At 41.5% G+C, this 26992-nt stretch overlaps 1 protein-coding gene across 1 annotated transcript in view; it reads right to left on the bottom strand.

The window, feature by feature from the left end:
* The window catches only part of septin12 (septin 12), a 300476-nt gene that overhangs the window by 252655 nt on the left and 20829 nt on the right, over positions 1-26992 (bottom strand). Inside the window, exon 2 of the mRNA XM_068003382.1 lies at positions 24968-26383. Within this exon, the coding sequence (XP_067859483.1) occupies positions 24968-26383 (1416 nt within the window). The remainder of the gene's footprint in view (positions 1-24967; positions 26384-26992) is intronic.

Raw genomic sequence — 26992 nt, 5'->3', positions numbered from 1 at the left:
TTGCTCTTCATCAGCAGCCTCTGTGGAAAGAAGTGGAGTTAATATTTTGCTTGAAATGTTAACTCTGCTTCTCTCCACAGATGCTGTGTACGATTTGCTGAGTGTTTCCAACATTTTCTGTTTTTGTCTCAAAGAATCTCAGTTTCCTCTTTCATGCCCAAGTCCAACCCAAACTTAAATCATGCTCCTGTATCTGGGGAAGGGCCCGACTAGACCCTCTCCTGCGCTGCTTGACTGGATACAAGAAAAGGCTTGTTGACTGCTAGCCTCTGATACTTCTCGAGCTGTCTCTCAATCGCTCTCCAATGCAAACTTTCTTGTTTCTCTGTATTTTATTAATACTATCATGATCGACAGTCACATAAACTTTCTTATTTTGGTCATCCCAAGCTACAAAAATGCTGTTGTACACACACCCTTTATCCTCTCTGCATTGAAATTAAGAGTCCTCACACCTTGTAAGATTGTAACCTACTGGGGCAGATTTTCCTGCATATTGGATCGTCCAAATACAGTGAACCTGTCCCATTCCTTCCAAGGACCTCAAAACTGTGGAGCTCCCCTTAGCCTTTGTTTCCTGCTCCAACTTTCAGGCATTTAGATCAAAAGTTTGGTGTCACCTAATCTCTGCTTCTTCATTTCTAAACCCCTTACCATAGACTGTTCCAGGTGCACATTTCCCAGCATCAAGACAGCTCCGAAACCAAATGTACCTCCTTTGTACCAATACCTTCCCTTCCTGACTCACTCACTCCATTAGTGGGTCTCCAGCCATCTAACCTTCCAAGTTGTAATTGACAGTGATGCTGGAGAGTAATTTTTCCACTTGTGCAGCCTTCCGTTTAATAATAATCATTGACTTATCACCATCAGCTATACCTGCCAGTACCACAGTAACCTTGATATTGTCCCCAGGTTCAAAGGCACTCAAATCCTGTCAAATTGGCCTCTTACCATCAGTGTTAAACTGATACGAGAACATACAAAATACTGAAGCCACAGGAACTTTGTTGCAAAAATATTAACTTATAAATAAAAATATAACATATCTTCAAATACCCCAACATCACTGAGCTGATGTGTCACCTAAAACACCTACTGCAGCAAGTTAAAACAAAACTTCATTCCTTCATTTCTGTTTCCACTTATTATATTTCTACCAATTAAGAATCACTATGAAAACCTTTGCTGGTAAAGACTTACATATACTAAATTACCAATAAAAATTGAGCTAGATCTCCACCGATTGTGCATGTGTGTCATTTTCTGGCTAGCCTTTTAGGCTGGCATACAGTGCACTTGCCCAAAATGGGTGAGAGAAATCCAGCTGCTGCTGGGCACTCCCGCGGCTATGCCCAATTATCCCTCTTGGTGCAGACCTATGGGAGCTGTGAAGTCCTATGTAATGGCTCTCTCCATCCAATCCCCCAACATATTGAAGCCAGACAAGGAAGCCTACTGCAGATCAGAACCACAGGCCTCTATAGAAGTAGTGTGAGCATTCATGAGATACTCCAACTGGGCTAAGGATCGCTGGTGGGAAGAGGCCTCTGCTGATGATGGCCCTGGAATTGCCATGGAGATAAAAGCTAATTTTGTCAGTCTCGTCAAGTTGGGAAGATTTTGCCCATAACTGAGAGAGGAAAATAGGATGTCTCAATGCTTAAAGCAACATCCTACCTGTCAACTGAACTGTCTCATCTGATTTAATATATATCCCAATCTGCATTGGCCCTGCTGAAAAGGGTAGGGGTATGAAATTTCAAGCACATATTCAAAACTGAGCCAATGAACACAAGATGGGAAGCTGATTCACGTATGCCAAATCTTGTCTAAGAATCTAACCCAAACTCCATAAGAAGCAGCTCTGGCTTCTTGCCTACACTGTTATATTTAGTGTCTAGGACTTGGGTGATTTGCAGATCTTGGGTGATTTGCAGATCTTGAAATGAATACTGACTAGGGAAGTGAATTAGCTCCAAACTGTGTTAAAGTAAGTATACCTGAAAAGTAAGTCTACAAAATGTGATGTTCACGAGTATTTGTAAAAGGTTAGCGAGTTCGTAGTCATTTTATCTACTTCCTCAATAGCATCAAAGGCAGTTGTGTCATCCTAAAAGCTAGTCTGCTTTATTGTTTACATTTTTCAACTGCAAAATTTAATTGGATTCAGATTTAAACAGCCCAGATCATTCTGATCTCACTTTGTTGTATTTAATTGTGTAAACATTTAGAACGCATCAGGGTTTTTGTGCCAATAAGCACTTTCTTAAATAACTGCTGCTAAACGACAGATGCATATTACCTCGAGCAGCTGCACCTTCTTATCTTTCTGCTCCTCTCTTTCATACTGTCATGTTTACTATCAAGTTAAATCCCCTTTGATGTCACAGAAACGTGCCTGTTAATCATCCTGTTTTAGAGGCTGCTTCCCTCCCTTTTACCAGCCTCCTCAGCTTTGCTTTCTTCAATGTTACAAAATTTCTTCAATGTTACAAAACATTTACCTGAGGAAGGAGGAAGTCTCCGAAAGCTTGTGAATTTAAAATAAAATTGCTGGACTATAACTTGGTGTTGTAAAATTGTTTACAATTACAAAATATAGTTGCACTCCCACTACATTATAGAGGAAGATGCTGGTTCAACTTCAAATCCAGCTCCTCTCAGCTCAGTCAGGCTGCAGCAGGTTTTTCGCATTAAGTTCAATCTCGGGACTCTCAATGCTGAGGTTTTTGAAATGAGGACAGCAGGCTGAAGTCCATTCATATCTCCAAGCAGAACCTTACACTGCCAGTATGATCATTTTCCTCAGGCTATAAATCAAACAAAGGTTTCTCTGAGAGATTTTCAAAAACCTTACCTACAAAGCAAGCCTTTGTACCTTCCTCACCTTTCTCAGCAAGTCCCTTGCGCATCGATTACATGCAGGAATTGATAAAAGTGTGGACACAGCCCATCTTCACTTACTTTAGATAATTACACTTTGAAATATTGCAGTGAATTTTTCAATAAACTATGGAATTTTCTGCAAAATCTGGAGACAGTAACAACAAAACAGTGTATTACATTGTTTCAAATCTTGAATGAAGAGTACACACACACCATTGGCTTTATCTCTGTACAACAACTGCCCTGAAATTCCTGGGCTCTGGAAGATTTCCATTCAGGAGGGCCCGATAGATTGGAGTGGAAGCCATTTCTGCCGGAAATCTGCCCTGGTTGTAGTGGCCCTTTAATTTCCAGTGGGGGTGTGGGGGGGAGGGAGGCAGGAAACAGTGGGTGAATCGTCCGCCCACTCCCTTACATCAAGGGTGGGGGGGGGGGGGGGGGAGGGGAGGGGGTCTGGGAGAGTTCCAGCCTCTCCTAGGAAATTCCACCTATTTAAGGCTTACGGGGAACTCACACCAGTTCTCAGCCCTTACTTCCCAAACCTTTACTAGGGAATGGTAATCAATCCCAAATGGGATCAATTACCTTCCCCAGGAGGTCTGCTGGGTCCAACTGGAGCAGAGGAGTCAATAAACTAAATTTTCATTGGGCTTTTGCCAGGCCTCTTCCCTCTTCTCCACTGCGGGAGCAGCATGGTGCCACTCTGGCATTCCAACCATTGGGCGCTCCTGAAGCTCCCTCGCAGGTGTGATGCACCAACTCCAGGCATGCGAATGAGCCCGGCCTCACAATTTGGAACGGGATTTGCGTCTGCAGGCATTGGGGGATAGGGGTTCTACTTGCACTGGTGGAGCAGAACCCCAGGAATTTCAGTGCTAATGTCTGTGAAAATTAAACCCCCAATGTCCATTGTAAATTACACATGTAGAGTTGACCCTGGGTGAAAAAATAGTTACATGAGTACTTAAAGCAACGTGAAAATTCAAACTTACACATTTGAGCACATGCAGATGCAACATGCATATAACATCCATTTACTGCATACTATCCAGTTCATTCAATCACAGTGAAAAATGATACCTTATCTAACCTTGCTCCAAGATGCCTCCAAACTAATCAGCCTTCAGTATGAGTAGGTGGTTCAGGGAAACACTACTAGTGCAATCTCACATTGCATTGTTATGATTTGGAATGAGCTGCCTGAAAGAGTGGTGGAAGCAGATTCAATAGTAACTTTCAAAAGGGAACTGGATGAAAAGGAAAAATTTACAGGGCTATGGAGAAAGAGTGGGACTAATTGGATAGCTCTTTCAAAGAGCCAGCACAGGCACGATGGGCTGAGTGGCCTCTTCTGTGCAGAAAGATTCCATGATGATGCTAAACTTGAGTCCCTGGAGCTGAACAAAAAAAAGCACAAGTTTTCAGAAGATACGGCAACTACTAAAAGCTGCTTTACCTTCCCGGGTCAGCGGAGCAGCGGAGCTGGTTCTGGGCAGATCCAGCGAACCAATAAAATTAAGTTTCAAGATGGATACACTGCCGGCTGGTATGATGGGTGCTCACGCTCTGCGTGTCTTCAACAGAGAGCTGGACCGGTTGCTGACCGAGGCGGAGATCGCATCAGATAGAAGTTAAGTGTCTTTATAGATAATACTTGGTCCATGTGATCTCCTGGACTGGTTTCGATCATCTGAGGGGGTCGGAAAGGAACTTTATCCCCTTATCGGCCCTGGTTTTTTTTCGGTTTTTTTGCCTCTCCCAGGAGATTACATGGTCGCGGGGGTAGATGTGAGGGTGGGAGGTCGGTGGGTGGAAGAAGTGTTTAGTCACGATGGTTTGGCCATCATGGTGCAGGGCAAGCTTGATGGACCAGCCGGCCTTCTCCTGCCCATCAATTTTGTATGTTCGTAAAAGGTCCCCATGAAAGCAATGAATCTGCTGAGATTAAGAGATTGGCAGAATCTTGTGAATAAGCCAAAAAAGCTCAATGTTCATCACTAGTGATTTCAGGGGAGAAGCACATAGTACTAGCACTTTTGATACTAAAATATATTCCTAGTTGTAACGTATTAGAAGCACGATATGTGAAATAACTCCAAATTTTTTAGCTCTTAAAAGTGATGTAACAATAGTAACTGAGTAGAGATTATAAGCAATTGGGAGATGAATCAGCATGTGATTAGGTCACCATTTGCCCTTGTAAATTGTACAGTATCAAAAACAAATTCAATGAGTACCACCTTTTTGGTTGGTTTCCAAAGAATGGTGACTTCATTTTCCTATCACTATAAACTGTGCTAGCAGCAAAATGTAATCAATAATAGCCACAAACATGGATACCACCATTCCACTTCTGCCTACACTGCAATTGAAGCTCTTTTGGAGGTCATACTGAGTCTATGGCTCTTCGATATAATATGAAACTGCCTCGTCAACGTTAAAAAAAAGTTGAGCCAGATGTCTCCGTGCAGTCTTAAAAATAATTTTTTTTGTTACATATAAATCTAACTGTACAAAAAGTGTAGGAACAGAATGCTTTAAACCCACTTTAACTTCAGTATGGGAAGAAATGAGAGGGCTTGAGACAGGCAAAAGGTAGTCAGAGATGCCATCAGCCATCTATCTGGCTGCCATTTTCCGCTTCCTGGTGGTGAAATTGCTTTCGGTAAATATGGACCCATTTTACTAGCAGAACAGTGGAACCGCAAATATACGAGGCTGTTTTTTTATATATAAAAAGTGACTCTGTGCCTTAAATGAGGTATTACAATCCCAGCCAGAGCATCTCTACCAATGGTTTCTCTTCCCACTCTGCACTAGCACCTGAGAAGTGAAGTCCCCTCCCCAAAGGATCCATCATTGGCCCATTCTCTTCCTCATTCACATGCTGCCCCTTGATGACATCATCTACAGACATGGGGTCAGCCTCCACACGTACCCTGATAACACCCAGATCTACCTCTCCACTACCTCTCTCGACTCCTCCACTGTCTCTGTCCTGTAAAACTGCTTGTCCACCATCCAGTCTTGGATGAGGTGCAACTCCTCCAGCTAAACACTTGGAAGAGCGAACCCCCATTGTCTTAGTTCCCTACGCAAATTCCGTACTCTGGCCACAAGTCCATCTCCCTCCTAAGCTACTGTCAGAGACTAAATAGACCCTATTTGCAACCTCAGCATCCTATTCACCAGTGAGCTGAACTTCATACTCCATATCCTTTCCATTACAAAGACTTACATTTCCATCCCCATAATATCACCCATCTCTGTCCCTACCTAAACTCATGTGCTGCTGAAACCCTCACCCCATGCCTTCCGTACCTCCAGACTTGACTATTCCAATGCTCTCCTGGCTCTTCTCCCATCCTCCACCGCCTATAAGCTTCAGAAACTCCAAACAGGAGCTGTCCATATCCAATGCTGTACCAAGTCCCACTCATCCATCACCCATCTCCTTGCTGACCCATATTTGCTCCCAGTCCCCCAGTGTGGTAAATCCCTCCATGTCCCTGCCTCTCCCTATTTCTGTAATGTCCTCCAGCGCCCAAACTCTCCTTCCTCCAGGACTCTGTTCCTCCAGGCACTTGTGCATTCCCCCCTTTTCTTCTTCCCACCATTGGCGACCGTGCCTTCAGCCAGTAGGCTCCATGCTTTGGAATTGTCTCCATAAGGTGTCGCTCTGGGCTTGGTGGTCGCACTCTCACCTCCTCGTTCGAAGGCTGTCGGTTCAAGGCCCACTCTAGGACAACCACATAATCTAAACTGACACCGGTGCAATACTAAGGGAGTGCTACATTGGCGGAGGTGGCATCTTTCAGATCGGATGTTAATCTGTGGAATCGTTTACTCTCTCAGGTGGATGTGAAAGATCCCACAGCACTATTCCAAGAACAGAGGAGTTCTCCTGGTGTCTTGGCCAATGTTTGTCCCTCAATCAACATCACTAAAACAGATTATCTGGTCATTTATCTCATTGCTGTTTGTGGGACTGTGCTGTGTGAAAATTGGCTGCTGTGTTTCCTTACATTACAATAATGACTGCACTTCAAGAGTACTTTATTGGTTATAAGTCACTTTGGGATGCCCTGAGGTTATAACAGATGTTATATAAATGTAAGTTCTTTCCTTCTTTAAACATCCCCACCTCTGCTGTCCCTTTCCTTCTTTAAGACATTGCTTAAAACCCACTTCTTTGATCACCCCTCCAATATCTCCTTCTTTGGTTTGGTGTCCATATTTTTTTTTACACCTAGGTGGAGTGCCTTGGGGTATTTTGCTACATTATAGATGCTATTTAAATTTCTATGAGGTACGTCTGAAACTGGGCTGACTTCAACTCCCAACAAGACTTTTGAATTTGAAACTCTAGATTGGAAGGCATTACAATATCACTTCATTCACTGTAGTTATCTTGCCATCAAAAATTTAATTTCCTCTTATCTCGCTTGACTTAAAATTTTAGTCAAGAAATGTGTGACAAATTTTGACCAATCTTGGAGTTAGCAACTAATCAGGATATTGTCCAACAGCAAGTGGGGTTAAATCTTGAATTAGGATTAGGTTTAGAAATCAAGGCAGCATGGTGTATTCATTGTACGAAGCTTCAAATGACATATGCTGTTTTCATTAATGTAGTTCAGGGCTTCCAATAGGCCCAGCACTCTCTGCCTTCCAGCACCTTCAATCACTACAGCTAAAAGAACTTAAGATGCCCAAAAATGGTGAAGAATGCATGTCTGCAGCTCTCCTGTTACTGCACAGCAATAATCTATAAACACAAGCCTGACAACTCTTGGCACATCTGCCCATTTGCGTCAGAATAATTGTACTTTAATGCCAAGCTAAATGTTCACGTTGTCCTACAAGCATGCATTAATGCTATGGTGTTTGAACCAATGCTTTCTATATTTGCCAGAGAGAGATTTCCCCTTGCACAACAATTACTGAAGAGGCTTGACAATTTTCATTTATTAAAGTCACATGAACATCCACCCCAATATAAATTGCTTTATATTTCCAATGCATGAAAGCCTGCCAATGAATTGCTCACTGGAGGGTTGTTTTTCATAATTTCTCACAATTTCGTTTGTCCAGGCCAAGAAAGTTTGACATAAGAATAACAAGAAAATCCTGCACACCAAAATGCCAACCAGTCACATATTGCATCCAGTCATGGGGCTTGTGGCTTCAGTTGCTCTGGTAACTGATCAAGAAATGTGAAATTCACACAATTGCAGACCTCCAACACTTGACCTGGCCTGAAAGGGCATTCTTGAGTTTCAAAAGGGGCTTTAATGCTTAACAAACAAGGGAGTCATCAAAAATATGGGTGGCCTCCACATCAAAAAGATCATGATTAAGTGAAGCCCTGAAGTAATGGCTTTGTTGACCCCGAATCCAATGTACATGGGAGTAAAATGTCATTAGGAAGTTTATAACAATGATGCTGCAAATAAACTTAATCACTGTGGTGCTTCTAACTGTGGGCAGCAAAATGAATATCTCGCCGGAAACATCACTTTTGGCACAAGGAAGGAATCTTAATTAAAACAACACTGGTTCTCTGTCATAAAATGACCACGAAGAAACGTAATTAATTTGTGATTCATTTGTGCTTTTTTTTATATCTGAAAATGATAAATGCATCATTCTTTTGGCATTTTGTGAATCACAAGATCATCAACCTCAAAACTTGGAATTGATAACAATGCAATTAGAAGTTTAATTGTATTCCTTTACAATCAGAAAACAAATTCGAAGACTTAAAACACTGCATTTGTTGTGTGAAAAATGTATGATTTCTTCCCCGAGCTGGAATTTGATGTGTGCATTATATATTGCCCTATCGTACACTCTGCTATACTGGTTTTGGTCAATTATTTGTTAGTGGAATGCCAAAACAGAGTACACACTATTAACGAGTTCTCAATTTCTTTGAAAATAAATTTACCTCAAACAGATCACGCTCCAGAAGCAATTTTGAAGTTAAATGTTTTAAATGTAAAGATAAAATATTTCCGTAACATACAGAGCAACTACAGTGGACCCACTTTGCACGACACGTCTGAACTGTTAGAAAACCTGGCCAGTAGCCTAGTGGTTATGATACTGAACTAGTACACGAAAGGTCATGAGTTCAAATCCCACCATGGCAAGTTATGAAATTGAATTGTGGGCTAATGTGAGGAAAACTTACTGTGAAAGTTACCAGACTATCATAAAAACCTACCTCATTCACTAATCCCCTTCCTTCTGGGAAGGGAACTTACCACTCCTACCTGGTCTGACTTACTTGTGACTCTAGTCCTGCACTACATGGTTAAAGCACTCAGGGCAGCTAGGGATAGGCTATACCACCAGAGGAAAAAAAAGTGCAGCAGGGAGACTCCAAAGCTGGCAAAATCAGCTGACTGCTGATTCGATAGAAACCATATTCCTGCCCCAAACAGTGAACTTCCTTCTCAACACATTGCAGGTATGCTTTGTACATTTTACAGTTAATTACTGGCCTCAATGGAGAAAGGGGTGGGGATTACTGAAATTACAGGCCCCCTTAGAAAATAAAAGGTGTAATTCTTTCTTACTGTTTCACCAATCTGTCGGCTACTTATAATTACAAAGAGGAGCCATTTTCATATGAAAGCCCTTGTTATTTCTCTTTTTGTGTCCTTACTAAACAAACATAATGGTGTAAATCATAACACAACATATCCCTGTATCAGAAAAATGTCATCGTATCACCTGTGCGCACCATCATCATTGAAAATGACTTGTGGCTTTTTTTCTTTTCCAGTGATGAAAACATTCTCCTCACTAAGATATTTTCTAGCGCAAACCATCAGTGTGACACTTACTGCAAAGGAGCTGCATCATTTGGAAACTGGTCCAATAAACTGGTGTGTTTAGAAATGGTCTATTATGTTTATATAAAGAAAAAGAGAACAAAGTTGCATTGATGTAGTGTCTTTCACGTCCTCAGGATGCACAATGTCACAAGGTCCCACACACAGCAAATAGAATAATCTGTTCTAATAGTGTTGATCAAGGGAGGAAGTTGGCCAGGAAACTGGAGAACTCCCGACTCTTCTTTGAATAGCGAGCCACAAAATCTTTTACGCCCACCAGCGCAGGCCGACGGGGCCTCGGTTTAACATCGCATCTGAAAGATGAGACCTCCGACATTGCAGCACTCCTTCAGTATTGTGCTGAAGTGTCAGCCTAGATTATGGGGCAGATTTTTCTTTTCCTGTGTCTGGGGCTATTGGATTGCTTGGGCGCAGTGAATACAGGAAAATCAGAGAAGGATGTACACACACCCCGAATCAAGCAGGCAGATTTTTCTGCCTATTCATTTCAGTGGATGAAAAATCAGAGCGGCTCCCTTATGGACGTGAACTCCTGCCTGCCAGGTTTCCCTATATTTACTAAGCCCGGGTGATCTAATAACACCCAGCACAGGAAGAAGAAAACCAGTCCTTCTGGGTTCAACTCCTGGAACAGGGCTTGAACGCACAACTTTCTGACTCAGGGGTGCGGAAGCTACTAATTAAGCCAGACTGATATGGCTGAAACAAATGAAAATTGGACAATATTCTATATCAATGTTTATTTATCAGGGGAAAAAATGCCCCTTCCTATCTCAACTAAGTTTATCCAGTTTTAAATCCTAAATATATATCTAGATATAGACTGTGGCCCAGACATTCTGCAAGGGTCTCCTTTTTCAGTTAATTACTCCACTTCCTTGGGGATACCAGCAAGCTCCTGCCAAAGTTACAGAGAATGCATCATGGAATTTCAGGGCCAGTTTTTTTTTAAAACATCTCCAAAAAACCCTGCGATCCGTATAAACAGTACAATCTGTTACACTCATCTTCCAGTGACTTTCTGAATCCATCACACTTGGTGAGAAGCAGGAAACTGGGAGCAGGCAGCAAACTACAGTGAGACTGGAGAAACGTGGGCTTTTCAGTCTTGAAATGACTGAGCGGGGGCCTCATTATGGTATGGAAAAGGTAAATCCAGAAATTATACCGTGACAGTCGAACAAGGCAGCATGAGTTCAAACTTGGGACTGGTGTCAGAAAGCTCTTGTTCTCGCAAAGAATGGTCAACACACGAAAAGGCCTCTTGGGTGGGACAGTGGAGGCAAAACCCCTGGAATCATTTAACAGCTGGATGCTGTGATGAGGGGAACTGCAAGTTTGCTGTTTATTGTGAGATGCTAACGTGCGCTTTACAATTTCATTCTAAACTGCAAACAGCACGAATCTTTTTTTTTGGGTGGGTAAGATGTGGGCTTCTTTATTTGAATCTATCTTGTGATTAATAGAGAGGAAAGAGAGAGGTATTCAAAAAAGGGATGCAATAGTGTGACAGAAATAGGCTTAATGAGGAGATAATAAAAACATTGATATGACTGCAATGGTATTCCAGGCTCACAGGTATTTGGGCCCTCATGCAAGCTATAAAAAAGGGGAAAACTAAGAGCAATGAGACAGTGTTACAAGCTGCTATGGCGATTTCCCTCTGCACTGCACACTTGCTGTATCACTTCAGAGTGTGACTCATGTTATACCTAAAGCAGTCTGACAATTTCCTTCAGTTTTAATCCAACTCAAAGAATATATTTAACACACACGTTTCTTATAGATACAATTAAACAAATGCTTTTGGTACATTAAAATATAAGCAGCTGCAGAGTGTCAAGAAGGGACTCTGCCCCGAGCTGAGACGGGGAGGGAAAATACCCATAATCCTTTTGTTCTGCTACTTTACACCAGCTACATCTGACCCCACTTAAGAAGTTTGACATGGAGCTTACATCAGACAGACAAATCTATTCTGGAAATGCAATGAAGTAATAAATCTGTTTCCTTTGTATGTTTACATAGGGAATGTCCCAAAAAAGACTACTTTTCACATAGTAATTTTAAACAGGTTGATGCAGAGCCTTCTGATGCAAATATCACAGCATTTATCTCAGACTTATATTTGCAGTCCTATTACACTTTTAGTTATTTGAAAAGCTTTGCAAGTAACATGTCAAATGACACTCCAATATTGAGAGAAAACATGAAAGCATTCAAGGCATGAAGAACTCTGAATGCTGATTAAGTTGCACTTTAAAAGAGATCAGATCTGGCTTTTATTATTTTTCTTTAATTTTCTGGTAATTGGCAGAGCTGGAAGATAGAAAGGGGGGAAAATGGGGTGGGAATGCGACAGACCACTACAAAGTAAAATGGAGGAGGATGCACTGATGCATGAGGTGAAGAAAGATTAGCGATGAGGCTCAGTTGTAATCATGGGGGATTTTAATCTTCCTGACATGGACTGGTACTTAGAGAGGGGACAATCTGTATGCATGGGGGAGTTTATCTGTTCTTAAGCAGCAGGTGAGGGAACCCACAAGGGGGAAGGTAGTATTGAATTTGATCCTAACTAATGAGAGAGTAATAAGCCAGGTAGAAGCACAGGAACATTTGGGGTCTGGTAATCATAAAGTTGGTACTTTTAAAGTTGAAGTGGGGACAGAACAAATAATAAAAAATACTAAACTGTATTTCGGGAGAACGGACTTTGAGAGGAGGAAAAGCTGTTTGAAAAGAATAAAATGGCTATTTGAAGGGAAAGGGGTGTAGAGAAAAGGGAATGTTTTAAGGGGATACTTTTAATATTGCAATGCCAGTTTATTCCAGAAACAAGTCAAGGTCCAAGCAAGGGAGTAAAAACGACATGGGTGAAAAGGGTGGTGATGCATGGGGAGGTATGAGTGGAAAATGGTTGCCCTGGGAGTCCCACAGGGGTCTGCATTATTTAATTTTTTTATAAAATGATCACGAGGACTGAATATTTTCCACGATGTTTAAGTTTTCAGATGATAACCAAATTGAGCACAATGGTCAATGATGCTAACCAATGTGCAACAATCCAAAAGGGATCTGGATAGGCTAGATCAGTGGGCAGAGAGGTGGTAGATGAAGCTTAACATAGACAAAAGCAGAATTATGAGATTAGGTAGGAGGAAAAATGTGGATTAATATTAAATGGTAATCTGTTTGAGGTAACATAGCAGGAAAGAGATCTGGGAGTTTTGGCGGATCGTTCATTTATACCATCAGTTCAGTGCTTGCAGGAGGTAAAGAAAGCAAACAAAATGTTGGGATGTATAGCTAAGAGTGTGATTTAAAAAAATACGGAGGTGATGCTGAAGCTGTATCTGCCTTTGATGAGGGCACATTTGCAGAACAGAGCTCAGTTTCGGTCTCAGTATTGCAAGCAAGATATAAAATTATTGGAGGAAGTTCAAAGGAAGCTACAAAGCTGATTCCTGGAATTAGAGGGAGAGATTGTTTGCTCTGGGACTTCACACTCTGGTGAAGAGGATGAAGGAGGATTTGAAAGAGGTCTAAGATTTTCAACGGGGTGAAAAATTTGGATTCAGGAATGCTTTTTGTCAAGTACAGGATTCAAAGACTAAGGGACACAATTTAAAGTGAAGGGTGGCAAAAGAAAATAGGAACTTTTAAAAAAAAAATGAAGATGACAGAATTTTAGAACAGAAAACCATGGTAAGTTTTTTAAAAAATGAATGGATAGTTTCCTAAGAAAGGAAATAAAGGGCTATTGTTCTAGGATCAAGTAAGGAACCTGATGGGAGGTTTGGCTAAATGGAACAATGGTCTTCACCTGTCCAAAACATTACACTGTTACTACTGCAGATACAATAATCTCCAACCTAGGAGGACAACATAGATGACATCTGTACTCAATGGATTGTGTTGAAATTGCTAAGGATAAAAATGAAAGAGACCCAGGAGCCTTAGTGGACAACAACACTAAACATGTTCAACCAATGCAGAGCAACTATCAACAAAGCTAATAGAATGCGGAACTACATAGCTAAAACAGTAGAATATAGGTTAGAGGAGGTAATGGTCAGACTTTATAGTGCTCTAGACAGACTACACCTTGATTACTGTGTTCAGTTCTGGTCACCAAGAAACATGCAAGAGGAGATTCAGTGCTGGAGGCAGTGCAAAGAAAATCCACACAGCTCAGAGTCGGGGGTATGAGTTATCAGAAAAGACTGGAGAAACTTGGGCTTTTCAGCCTGGACAAGCTGTATCTAAGAAGTGATCTTATAGAGTTGGGCAAGATCGTTAAGGGCATAGAAAAAGTTAGCCCGAAATATTATTTTAAATTAAACTGCAGGAGTAAAACTAGGGGACACAGCTTCAAACAAGAGAAGAGTACCTTTAGGGTAGATATCAAGAAATTGTACTTCCCACAAAGAGTAATCAACACATAGAACTTCCACATAGGCTAGTGGAGGGGAAAAACCCCGAGAATCATTTGCGAAACAATTGGGTGGTACAATGGAGGGGGGGGTGCATTATGATCTCTATGGATGGATCAATCAAATGGGCCATATAACCTTCCTAATCCATTATTATCTTGTGATCTTGTGAACCAGTTTTTGTCAATTAGCTAAAATATTGCTCTATCGAAACAGTGCTTTTCAAAATAAAGACTAGCAGCTGTTATAGTGATTTAATACTAAAACTAATTTTCAGTTTTGCTCCTGTCAAACTGATATATAAACAAATCCAGCTATTTAAAACCATAAATACGAATTCCTTCTTTTAAAATACTAATCATGAAGCCATGTTCTAAGTTCTAGAGTTAACCAAAGTACCGTACAGAAATATCATATTACTAAATAAACATCTAAATTAGTAGTTGCACAATTTCAATTACAGCTTAACTGTGATAATGAAGTATATGTCGGCTTTGCTATTATGATGATTGCTATCTAACTCTAGCTAGAATGCAAGAATCTACAGCACAATCTTGTAAAAAAATTACCAAAGCTGTTCACACTTATCAGACTTACATAGGTCATCACCCTGTAAAATCATCATTTCATTACTATAATATGGTGAAGCACCCATCAAGATTTTTGAGTTTGTGTGAAGTGGTGGATATTGGCCTTGGGGTTGGAAGGAGCTCACTAGAAAAACTACATCTGGAAATGTTTAGGCTAAAAAGGTGAATGCTTTTTGGTGCTTACTGGCTAAACTATTAATAGAATTTATTGTAAGAAGTAGAATTACACAGATGCAAAAGAAAAGATAAATGAGCAGATGGAAACTATCCAAGAAATGTCAGAATGTACACCTAATCCATCAGGTATATCGTCATCTGATCAATTACCAGATCAAACAATTTGGCCTGTCACTGACAACCTGACATTATTGTCAACTAGTGGTCTCAAAAGGAAAAAAAACTTTCATTTTAATCACTTTGGTGCCTAGACCAATCTAAAAGTTAAAATATAGAATTTCTTATGAAGTGAAAATGGATTAGTTCTAGGATCTGTAACAGTGGGCATCATCCAAAGTGTAAAGTGTACACATATTTTGGTTCTGTCTTCACAAAGGAGGACACAAATAACCTTCCAGAAATGTTAGGGAACCAAGGGTCTAGTGAGAGGGAGGAACTGAAGGAAACCAGTATCAGTAATAAAATAGTGCTTGGGAAATTAATGGGGCTAAAGGCTGACAAATCCCCAGGGCCTGATAATTTACATCCCAGAGTACTAAAGGAAGTGGCCCTGGAAATAGTGGATGCATTGATCATCTTCCAAAATTCTATAGACTCTGGAACAGTTCCTACAGATTGGAAGGTGGCAAATGTAACCCCACTATTTAAAAAAGGAAGGAGAAAAAAAAACACGGAATTACAGACCGGTTAGCCGAACATCAGTAGTGGGGAAAATGCTGGACTCTATTATAAAAGATGTGATAACAGAACACTTGGAGGGCATCAATGGGATTGGACAAAGTCAGCATGGGTTTATGAAAGGGAAATCATGCTTAACAAATTTTCTGGAGTTTTTTGAGGATGTAACTAACAGAATAAATAGGGGAGAACCAGTGGATGTGGTGTACTTGGATTTTCAGAAGGCTTTTGATAAGGTCCTACACAAGAGGTTAGTGTGCAAATGGGATTGGGGGGAATATACTGGCATGGATTGACAATTGGTTGACAGACAGGAAACAGAGTAGGAATAAATGGGTCTTTTTCCGGGTGGCAGGCAGTGACTAGTGGGGTACCGCAGGGATCAGTGCTTGGACCCCAGCTATTCACAATATATATCAATGATTTGGATGAGGGAACTAAATGTAACATTTCCAAGTTTGCAGATGACTCAAAGCTGGGGTGGAATGTGAGCTGTGAGGAGGATGCAAAGAGGCTCCAATGTGATTTAGACAAGTTGGGTGAGTAGGCAAGAACATGGCAGATGCAGTATAACGTGGATAAATGTGAGGTTATCCACTTTGGTTGTAAAAACAGAAAGGCAGATCAACTGAATGGTGATAGATTGGGAAAAGGGGAGGTGGGTGAGACCTGGGTGTCCTTGCACACCAGTCGCTGAAAGCGATCATTCAGGTGCAGCAAGCAGGTAGGAAGACGAATGGTATGTTGGCCTTCATTGCAAGAGGATTTGAGTACAGGAGCAGGGATGTCTTACTGCAGTTATACAGGGCCTTGGTGAGACCACATCTGGAGTATTGTGTACAGTTTTGGTCTCCTTATCTGAGGAAGGATGTCCTTGCCATGGAGGGAGGGCAACGAAGGTTTACCCGACTGATTCATGGGATGGCAGGACTGACGTATGAGGAGACATTGGGTCTACTAGGCCTATATTCACTAGAGTTTAGAAGAATGAGAGGTGATCTCATCGAAACATATAAAATTCTAACATGACTAGACAGACCAGATGCAGGGAGGATGTTCCCGATGGCCAGGAAGTCCAGAACCAGGGATCACAGTCTCAGGATATGGGATATGCCATTTAGAACCGAGATGAGGAGAAATTTCTTCACTTAGAGGGTGGTGAACCTGTGGAATTCTCTACCACAGAAGGCAGTGGAGGCCAAGTTATTAGATATATTCAAGAAGGAGACAGATATATTTCTTAATGCTAAAGGGATCAAGGGATATGGGGAAAAAGCAGGAACAGGGTACTGAGTTAGACGATCAGCCATGATCATTTTGAATGGTGGAGTAGTCCCGAAGGGCTGAATGGCCTACTCTTGCTCCTATTTTCTATGTTTCTATGATTCATAAGGAAAAATGGGTACTAGAATGTCTACGCATTGGAAATCAAACTTCTTGTTGTATCACATAGTACTCCTGCTTGCATTGAAAACAGTTCCATAACTGCGTACAGCTAGAATAACTACATCTGGAAATGTTCAGGCTAAGAGGTGAATGCTTTTAGGTACTTACTGGCTAAACTATTCAGAGAATTTATTGTAAGAAGTAGAATTACACAGATGCAAAAGACAAGATAAATCACATTTGTGATGTTGTCAGTCTGGCCAGGACATTTCCCAATATTGGAGGGAAGATCCATGCAGACCGACAATAGCAAATGAAGGCCAAGGTGAATGGGCTGTGAATTACGTCTGTCTGCAAACAGACCCAAGGTGACAGAACCAATTACAAATCTTGCCAGCGGAAAACATTTAGCTTTGCTGGCAGTAGCACATTTCATCAGAGGCATTGGGTGAAACATTACTCAGGGAGAGTTCTTATGCTTCCAATAGCACATCACAAGGCGGCCTCTGACAGTACTTTTGCTGGCGGAGATAACCCTGTAGTATTAAGATGGCATAAGAAAGAAATCAGGCTTCATCAACTCTGTTGGCGTCCAGCTGTCGAATAATCAAAATGTGAATTGCTATGAGGGTGGAGAACCAAAACAATTTCATCAAAACAATATGCATCTCAGAGTTCTGGACCTGATAGTCTCTGATAAAATCAGTAAAGATCTTAATCAAAAAGCCACTCATTTGATTAGATGATGAATAAAGAACTTACCAGAGATTAACAAGACAAGGCAAGTACACAGCTCTGAGAATTCAGTCTATTTGATTACTGCTATCGACTCAGACATCCGCAGTGATGACACGTCTTCAAAATATTCATCCTCCATTTAAAAAAAAAGTCCTTTCGAATCGTGAGGAAGAATGCAGGAGGTGACAGGAAGACAGGCAGGTTAGCAGAGGGATGGCCGATGCCAAATGCAGAGAAATGTGAAGTAGCCCATTGTGATAAAAAATAAAAGGAAGTATAAAGTAAAAACCAATGGAGGAACAGATTGGTGCAGATACATTGATCTTTAAAAGGTGGGAGTGCTGGTAGAAAAGACCATAAAAAAGACAAATGGGATTCTAGTATTATATACAGGGGCAACAAATATAAGAGTAAGGAGGTGATGCTGAATTTGCACGAGGCATTATTTAGGTCACAGTTGGAGCACTGTATGTAGTTCTGGGCATCTCATTATGGGAAGTACGTTGAAGCTATGGAAAGGCTACATAGAAGATTTACTCAAATGTAACCAGGAATGGAAGGCTATAGTTGTGAAGAAAGCCTTGTAAAGTGGAGGCTTTTCTCACTGGAACAACAACTTGCATTTATATAGCGCTTTTAACATAGTAAAACATCCCAAGGCACTTCACAGGAGCATTATCAAACAAAATTTGACACCGAGCCACATCACATAAGGAGATATTAGAACAGGTGACCAAAAGCTTGGTCAAAAAGGTAGGTTTTACGGAGAATCTTAAAGGAGGAGAAAGAGGTAGCGAGGCGGAGAGGTTTCGGGAGGGATTCAAGCTTTTTTCATTGGAACAGAGAAGGTTAAGTGGGAATCAAACAGAGGTTTTCAGAACTATGAAAAGCTTTGAGGGGGTAAATAGTGAAGGGTTATTTCTACTGGTTGATGAATAGATAACAGGGGGGCATAGACTGAAGAGCATCACCAGAACAATGAAGGAAGAAGTTAGAAGAAAATTTGCATTCAGGATTATTAGAAAGTGGAATGTTTTACTGCAAGTGGCGATTGAGATGGAGACTATAACCATTTAAAAGGGAAGTGATCATAAAAAAAGGTATGGGGAAAGGGAAGGAAAATGGAATCGGAAGTAGATAACTGCAGTTGAAGAGCTCGCAGTGATACAATGTGATGCACCAAATTGCCTATTTCTGTGCTACAATTGCTATAACGTCAATGGATAAATTTATACTATGGCACTGAGGTAAACAGAACAGGAGCTCTGTTCAGATCCCAACCTCAGCCCTGCTAAGCAGGGAAGGACCAAGCGCAGCCTGCAGTCTCTTCCCATACAGATAAGAGACGTTGGAGAGTAGAGTCATGATTAAATTGTTTCCAACACCTCCTGGAGGACCATCACAGGGCACACTGGTGGTCATCTGAGTTCCGGCCAATCACTTGGCAGCAGTGGTACCGAGACCAGGAAGATCAAAGATGTGAGATAATTTATGAGTAGAAAAATCTGATGGAAACAGAAAGTATTAAAAATAAGAGAACATAAGGACATAAGGAATAGGAGCAGGAGTAGGCCATACGGCCCCTCGAGCCTGCTCCACCATTCAACAAAATCATAGCGGATCTTCAACCACAACTCCACTTTCCCATCTGATCCCCATATCCCTTGATTACCCTAAAGTCCAAAAATCTATCTATCTCAGCCTTGCATACACTCAATGCCTCAGCATCCGTAGCCCTCTGGGGTAGAGAATTCCAAAGATTCACAACATTCTGAGTGAAGAAATTCCTCCTCATATCAGTGTTAAATGGCCAACCCCTTATCCTGTGACTATGCCAGAAAATCGGAAGAAAATTTATAAAGTCCTCTTTCGGACCATCCACACTATCCTCCAGTTTAAAGAGTAACCACCACTACTCCCAATCCTCAGCCATTTCCACCGCCACTGTGCAATTGGCTACTAGGAGGTGGCTGGCAGTGGCTCAATTCAAGGACATTGAGGCCTTGGGGGTGAAATTGGGCACGGGTGGGTATGCAAAATAGGCGGTCTGGCATCGATCGCCTGTTATACACTCCCCTCGACATTCAGTCCCATTGGCTTCAATAGAACGGAGTATGAGCCATGTTGTATAATGGTCGGCCAATGCAATTCCACCTGTCTTACGTCCCTGTCCTTGTTCAGTTTCACCCCCAATATTTCTTATGGGGAAAGCACCTACCCCCAACTCAATACTTCTCCTTACAGCACAGTCCAAGATTGGGAGCTCACTACTGTAGGTGATGCGAGAGAGACACACAATGAAAACACATCTTTAAATGAAGCATTTTACATAAAATCTTACGGAACAATGACAATAGCCAATTGTTGAAGATGATTACAAATATCCTCCCTCAAAGGAATTTTACCATGTTTGCAGAAAACTTTAATAGACACAAAATGCTGAAAACTTATTGGTGCTGATACAATATAACTAGCTGTGTCAAACACATTACATGCAAACAAGCCAACAAAAAGGATAATTATCACAAATTAGAACTACATATTGACATTCCAATTTCTCAACCGCTGTTCTTTAAAATTTGCTAAAACACTTGGACATTCCACTTTTATCAAAGAATTCATTGCATGCAAATATTAATAAATGACACAAAGGAATGTATTAAAAGGAAGATAAAATGATTAATTTTAAGCAAGATCTGCTCACTTCAAACAAATCTGCTTTCCTTCCATTTTAATAGGTTCGCAGTGAGTGGGATTGCTTTCTCCTGTTAACTTTAAACTTAAAAGTTAAGGATTCTTTGGCACATATCCAAAAATAACAGGCTGCGGCTGATATGGGCAGTTACACTCTGGTAAACTACGTTAGCTCCTCATTTTAATCACCATCAGTACACATGTAGCCATGTTGCAGCATGCACATCCAGTGTGGTATGCTGCCCATGGATAAATCACCATTTAACACACACGACAAGGTATATATTACAAACCTGCAATCAGAAAGGAGGTGCAAACCAGCACTCATCTTGTAGGAAGAATCTGTAAACATTTTATCACTCATACGGGAAACCTGATATCTTGTTTGCTTGCATAAGCCATATATATTATTCCGTTTTTATTAACCTGTATCTCACAACCTTTGAAGTGCAAGATTGTCAAAGACTTGAGTTCCTCATCTCAGCTGGGATAAGCTGGGAAGATTTATGGCATTTCTCCAGGGATGTAGAGAAAAATGCAATGCTTTCCCTGACCCTGCAATGGGTTCTTGTGACTCCCCATCCCCGGCCTTGCCTCCTCCCAACCCCCACTCATCCCCGGCCTTGCCTTCCCCTCCACCCAATCCCTGGCCTTGCTGCTCCCCCCCCCGCAATCCCCCCGCAATCCCCCCTCCACCCTGCCCCCTCATCTCCGGCTTTGCCTCCCGCCCCCCCCCCCCAATCCCCGGCCTTGCCTCCCACCCCCTCCCCGAATCCCCGGCCTTGCCTCCCATCCCCTCCCCCCAATCCCCGGCCTTGCCTCCCACCCCCTCCCCCCAATCGCCGGCCTTGCCTTCCCCTCCCCCCAATCCCTGGCCTTGCTGCTCCTCCCCCCCCTCCACCATTCCCCCTCATCCGCGGCCTTGCCTTCCACCACCCCCCCGAATCCCCGGCCTTGCCTCCCAATCCCTGGCCTTGCCTCCCCCCCTCCCAATCCCTGGCCTTGCCTCCCTCCCACCCCCCCCGCTCTCCCCAATCCCTGGCTTTGCCTCCCAACCTCCCCACCCACCTCCCAACCCCCCCCCCCCCCCCACCTCCACAATCCCCACCCACCCCAGTGCCAGCATGTCCTTTCAAACTCTACCCCCCCAGCACTAACTTTATTTAGCTCACTATGTAGCTCTTACTTTGAACTGGTTAGCTCAAGGATATAGACACAGTCCTAGGTGAAGGTCAAAGGGAGCAGCCTTGAGGCAATGTAGGAAAAGAATAGTAAGAAAATTAAAGCTTTGCCAATGCAATTCATGGCAGTAAAGTTTTGCACACATCTGAAACACACAGCCTGGAGGTTAGGAAGTATATTGGATCTTCAAATGCATGTACATTACTCATGTCAAATGGCATTTCTATTACAAAAGGGCCTGGACTGCATATACATTTTAAAAAAGTGACTGCACAGTAATCCTTACACTTACAGATTTCAGTGCAAAAGTTAATGACTGGTCTTTTCGAACACAGAGTGACCTCTTATGCTGATTTTACATTACTGTTACTGTCAATAGCAGCCCTGGCATTGGTGACAGCACATTAAAGTATTACATAATATTGCATTTACAGAACAGAAACAGGCCATTCGGCCCAACACATCTGTGCTGGTGTTTATGCTCCACACAAGCCTCCTCCCACCTTACTTCATCTAACCTATCAACATATCCTTCTATTGCTTTCTCCCCCATGTACTTATCAAATTTGATCTCATTATGAATTGTTAGAGCTTGCCCATAACTGACGCTAGACGGCAGATGACACAAAAATAGGGGGGTTTGGCAAACAGCGGGGAGGATGGTAAAAGATCTCACTAGGACAGACAATTTAGCAGAAGGGGCAGACACATGGAATTTACAATTCAATGCAGTAAAATGCAAGGTAACACATTTTGGGAGGAAAAACAAGGATTAGGTATATAAACTCAATGGAAAGACACTGAAGACCTAGGAGAGCAAATACACAATTCCATGAAAGTGCGAGTGCAGATAGATAAAACCATTGAAAAACCAACAGCATTTTGGGTTTTATAAGTAGGGATACAAAGTACAAGACCATAGAGGTTATGATAAATTTGTACAATGCAATGATTAGACTATATAGAGAGCACTGTGTGCAGTTTTGTGCTGCCATTATTGAAAGGACATTAAAACCAAAAAATGTGCACAGCATAGGATGAGACACTATAAATTATGACGAGATACATAGGATATCGGGACTATTTCCACTAGAGCCGAGAAGCCTAAGAGATGATTCAACTGTGGTTTTGAAATCACGAAGGGTTTTGAGAGGGTGAATAGGGAACGAAAATTTGTCACCAAGACAGAGAGGGGAGCAGATAAGAGAAATTTCTTTCTGCAGACAATTGTTACAGCAAGGAGTGCTCTGCTACAGGAAGTAGTTGATGCAGAGGCGGTTGCCCCTTTCAAGGGAAAAGTGGATAAATGTTTGAAGCAGAAGGAGATACACGGCAAAAGGTTGGGGTTACTCCATCAACGAGCCATTACTGATATGATGGGCTGAAGACCCTCCTTTTGTGCTGTACACTTCTATTGTATAGTTCTATGTTGAAAGGTCCCACTCCAGCTCTGTATGACTACCATGTTACAAATGTCTAAAAAAGTACGTGAAAAGATAAGTAAAATTAAAATATACTATGGATGCACACATACACAAATTTGTAGAGCTGGTGACAGAGGTGATTAAAACTTTTAGCTCTGTTACTCAACAATGACTCTTTTACTGCAAAAATATTTTTATCAAGGCATCCTGCATTTTGCCATATTATAAAATATAGAACACATAAATGTCAGTAATGGTTTTAATCCACAAAATGACACTATCCATAGTTTCAGAGAACCTGACTGCTCACGAGTTAAGAGGACTCCCTCACTTACGTTGAACAGCATTGAGTATCCTGTATTTACTTTACTCTGGCACCCATGCAAGTTTTTGCACAGTCTTTACAATCATTAATTATTGCCAAATAAAAGCATGAAAAATACTCGCTTTTGTAGTGAAAGGTGAAAATGAGAAAATACGTTGAATAATTCAAAACAATCTATAAAACTATTGTGACACTTAAGCAGTGTACTTACTTAAATATCTTCAAAAGCAACAGCAGCAATAGTAACTGGCATTCATAACAGCATTGCAGCACCTCTTAATGAATTGTTTCTTCAAATGATAGAATCATCGCAAAAAAGGCCATTCGCCCCATCAAGCCTGTGCTAGTTTTAGCTCAACTGGAGCCAACTACTCGAAACTCATTTCCCTGCTTTCTCCCGGTACCTTTTTATATTCTTCCTTTTCAAATATTTATCCAATTCTCTTTTAACTGATGTTACAGTCTCGACAGCCACTTGTGCACATTATGTTCTAAGAAACTTTTGAGCAAAAAAAAATCTTTTACCCTCCCTTATAATGGGCCGAATGGTCTCCCCCTGTGCTATAATTTCTATGGATCTTTGAAATAAATGTTGGCAAACTATCAAAATGCAAATTCTTTAAAAAAAAGCCAACGTATGCCATCTCAAAAATTTGCGATGGAAGATTCAAGCGCTAAGCACAAAGATTTGCTCTATTCTTCCCCTCAACAACTTTATCGACCAAATTTCTCCTCTTTTCTGAGGGTGCGGCTTCCTCACATTGCTCTCCGATTCCACAACCAAGTGTCCATTATTCATGTGCGAGCCTTACTAGGAGGCGTCGGCAGGTTATTTGATTGCAGGGCAAATCACAGCTGAGCTCAATCCTGCCCTCGTCCTGCTTAGAATCAGAATTTTACAGCACAGGAGGCTTTTTGAAAGAGCTGTCCACACCTCAGTTTTTTCCATGTAACCCTGCAAATTAGTCCTCTTCAAGTACATGTGCAATTGCCTTTTGAAAGTTCCTATGGAATCTGCTTCCACCACCCTTTCAGGGAGTGCGTTCCAGATCTTAACAACCCTCTGTATGAAAACATTTCTCCTCATTTCCCCTCTAGGTATTTTGCCAATTATTTGTAATCTATGACCCCTGGTTACCGACCCACTTGCCAGAGGAAACAGTTCCTCCCTATTTGTTCTATCAAAACACCTCATTATTTTGAATACCTCTATTACGTCTCCCCTTAACCTTCTCTGCTCGGAGAACAATCCCAGCTTCTCCAATCTCTCCACATAACTGAAGTCCCTCATCCCTTATACCATCCTGGTAAACCTTCCCTGTATCTTCCACACATTGAGGGCAATTTAAGGTATTAACACATATTTTATTAAGCCATGACATTGAATATTAAAAAGCTTATTAGGCATTTTGAAAATCATTAACTTAATTTGTAATCTTTGTTAATTGAGTTTCTTTTTTGAAGTATGAAACTTATAGTTCTTTGTATGTAAATTAGTGAAGTATTTTGTGCTTTCAACATGAAACAATATGACTCTAACTATGTATATTTAATGAAGTGCACTCACAAAGACATGTCTTACCTTGCTTGCGCAGCTGCATCTTTACTTCTGTTTCAAAACCTAGATCCTGAATTTCCTTTTCCACTTTTCCATCACGGTAGATATTGTCTGTCTGCTTAACGTTAGGATCGAGATGGTTTATCACTAAATCAGCTGATTTTGAGAAGGAAGGATTTCTCTTGACTACAGATCCCAGATGTTCCTTTGTCTGTGGAGCCAACATTGGATCCTCACTCAGTACGGAATTCTGCGTTGGCTTTGCTTGGAAACCTGGCACAGAGGGTCGAGCAGGAGCCATGACTTGAACCGTCTGTGGCTGGGCCACCAGCCGAAACTGGGCCACGTGATGCATCGACACAGAGCTGGGCTCTGTATTCACAGCAGGAGGAAGGAATTCTCCAGACTGATGCACGTTATTGCGCATGGAGGTCATCGAGACAACCTGTTCTGACCTTGCCAAGGAAATTGGGAAAGAACTCGCATTTGTTAAGTTCTGGTTGACTTGTGATCTTGGCAGTGTTCTTACCGTAGGATCAGGGGCTGTAATCTGAGTCTCTTGAGCTTTGTTCATGGAGTCAACGATATTGTTGGAGAACGAATTGCTAGGCACAGACCTCGTTTCACGCAGATTTTGTATAGAATTCAAGCGTAAACTGGAGAACGTATCAGCCGAAGCAATTCGCGGCTCTCTTTGTACCATTCTTGTATTTGGAACTTGGCTTTGTGTCAACTGAGACCTTGCCATGGAATGCAGAGGTGCACTTGATTTAGGCATTGGATTGGATGATGGTTTGTTCTCCAGAGCAAGGTCTTCGGCTATGTGGAGATCAAGGGATGGCATAGAACCATGACTGACAGTGCTTTCAATCACAGAGATCACAGATCGGTCTACTTCTGAATGGAACATGTTGCCCTGGGATGAATATTTCTTCAAAGCTGCAGATGACACATGGTTTGCTTTAATACCAGAATCGTTGTGTCCCAGTGGACTTTGAAGTGGGCTTGGCAAAGAGTTTAATCTTGAAGATGACTGATAAACAAGGCTAGATGTAGAACCATGCAGACTGTCATCAATATCAGGTCTAGAAGACTGAGCAAAGCCATTTGGGTTGATTTTGTTTTGGAAAGAGGAGACACGAGCTAAAGTGGCTGCTGTACTGCCATTCGCTCTGGGAAGTGGTTTAGACCCTTGATTAAAGGATAGGCTTGCAGTGACTTTTTTATACTGAACTGAGCCAGGAGCTGGAATGGAACTTGAATTCCTACTGATCCTCGTGTGATAAGGCGGCTGAGAAGGCACGCTGGTAACAAAGCTTTCAGTGACCTTTGATGGCAGCACAGACGCTGGACCAGGAGTAAAAGGAGAGGTCAGCGGAGAAGTAGGTGAGAAAGGAGGTCCATCATCTACATCATCAATCTCAAAAGACCGTTTCAGAGCTGTTGATATATAAAAGTAAATATAAATACAAGGCGGTTTTTAAATGAAACACTTGAAAATAGATTATACATTGTAAAAATGGGTCTTGAGATATGCTCAGGGCCTGTGTTAAGGACAAGAGACTTTCATCTTATTAGGCTCAAAATGCGGTTACATAGAGGAAAAGAGCAGAATGCCAATTCATTGTGCCACCCAGTAGCTGTAGCCACCGTGGTGCAGTGGTACAATTGTGAAAGAGAACACCTTTAGCAGACAATTACATTTTGAAATGGAGGACATTTCCAGTGAGGTCATTTCTCTTCCGTCACAAGCTTTTGTTAGATTAGCACAGGTGCTATCATTTTAATGAATTCAAGAATTTAAAAAGTACAGTAATAAAGCACTGAAAGAAAAGAAAGCTTAAAATGGCTCAATGTCACAGAAGTAAGCTCAGCAAAATGGATAATTTATAAGCTGCTTATTTATAAAGCCCACGCATAGGACAAGATAAATGGTCAGCTATTGGTACACAGATGATAAAACTTGATCTCTATAATGACTGTACAATAACTGGGTGTATTTATTAAGTTTAAGTAAACTTGGTAAGTACATACAAAAGTTAATGTTGA

This window comes from Heptranchias perlo, chromosome 22, assembly GCF_035084215.1.
Source record: "Heptranchias perlo isolate sHepPer1 chromosome 22, sHepPer1.hap1, whole genome shotgun sequence".
Taxonomy (NCBI): domain Eukaryota; kingdom Metazoa; phylum Chordata; class Chondrichthyes; order Hexanchiformes; family Hexanchidae; genus Heptranchias; species Heptranchias perlo.
This window is presented reverse-complemented; position numbering and strand designations above follow the sequence as displayed.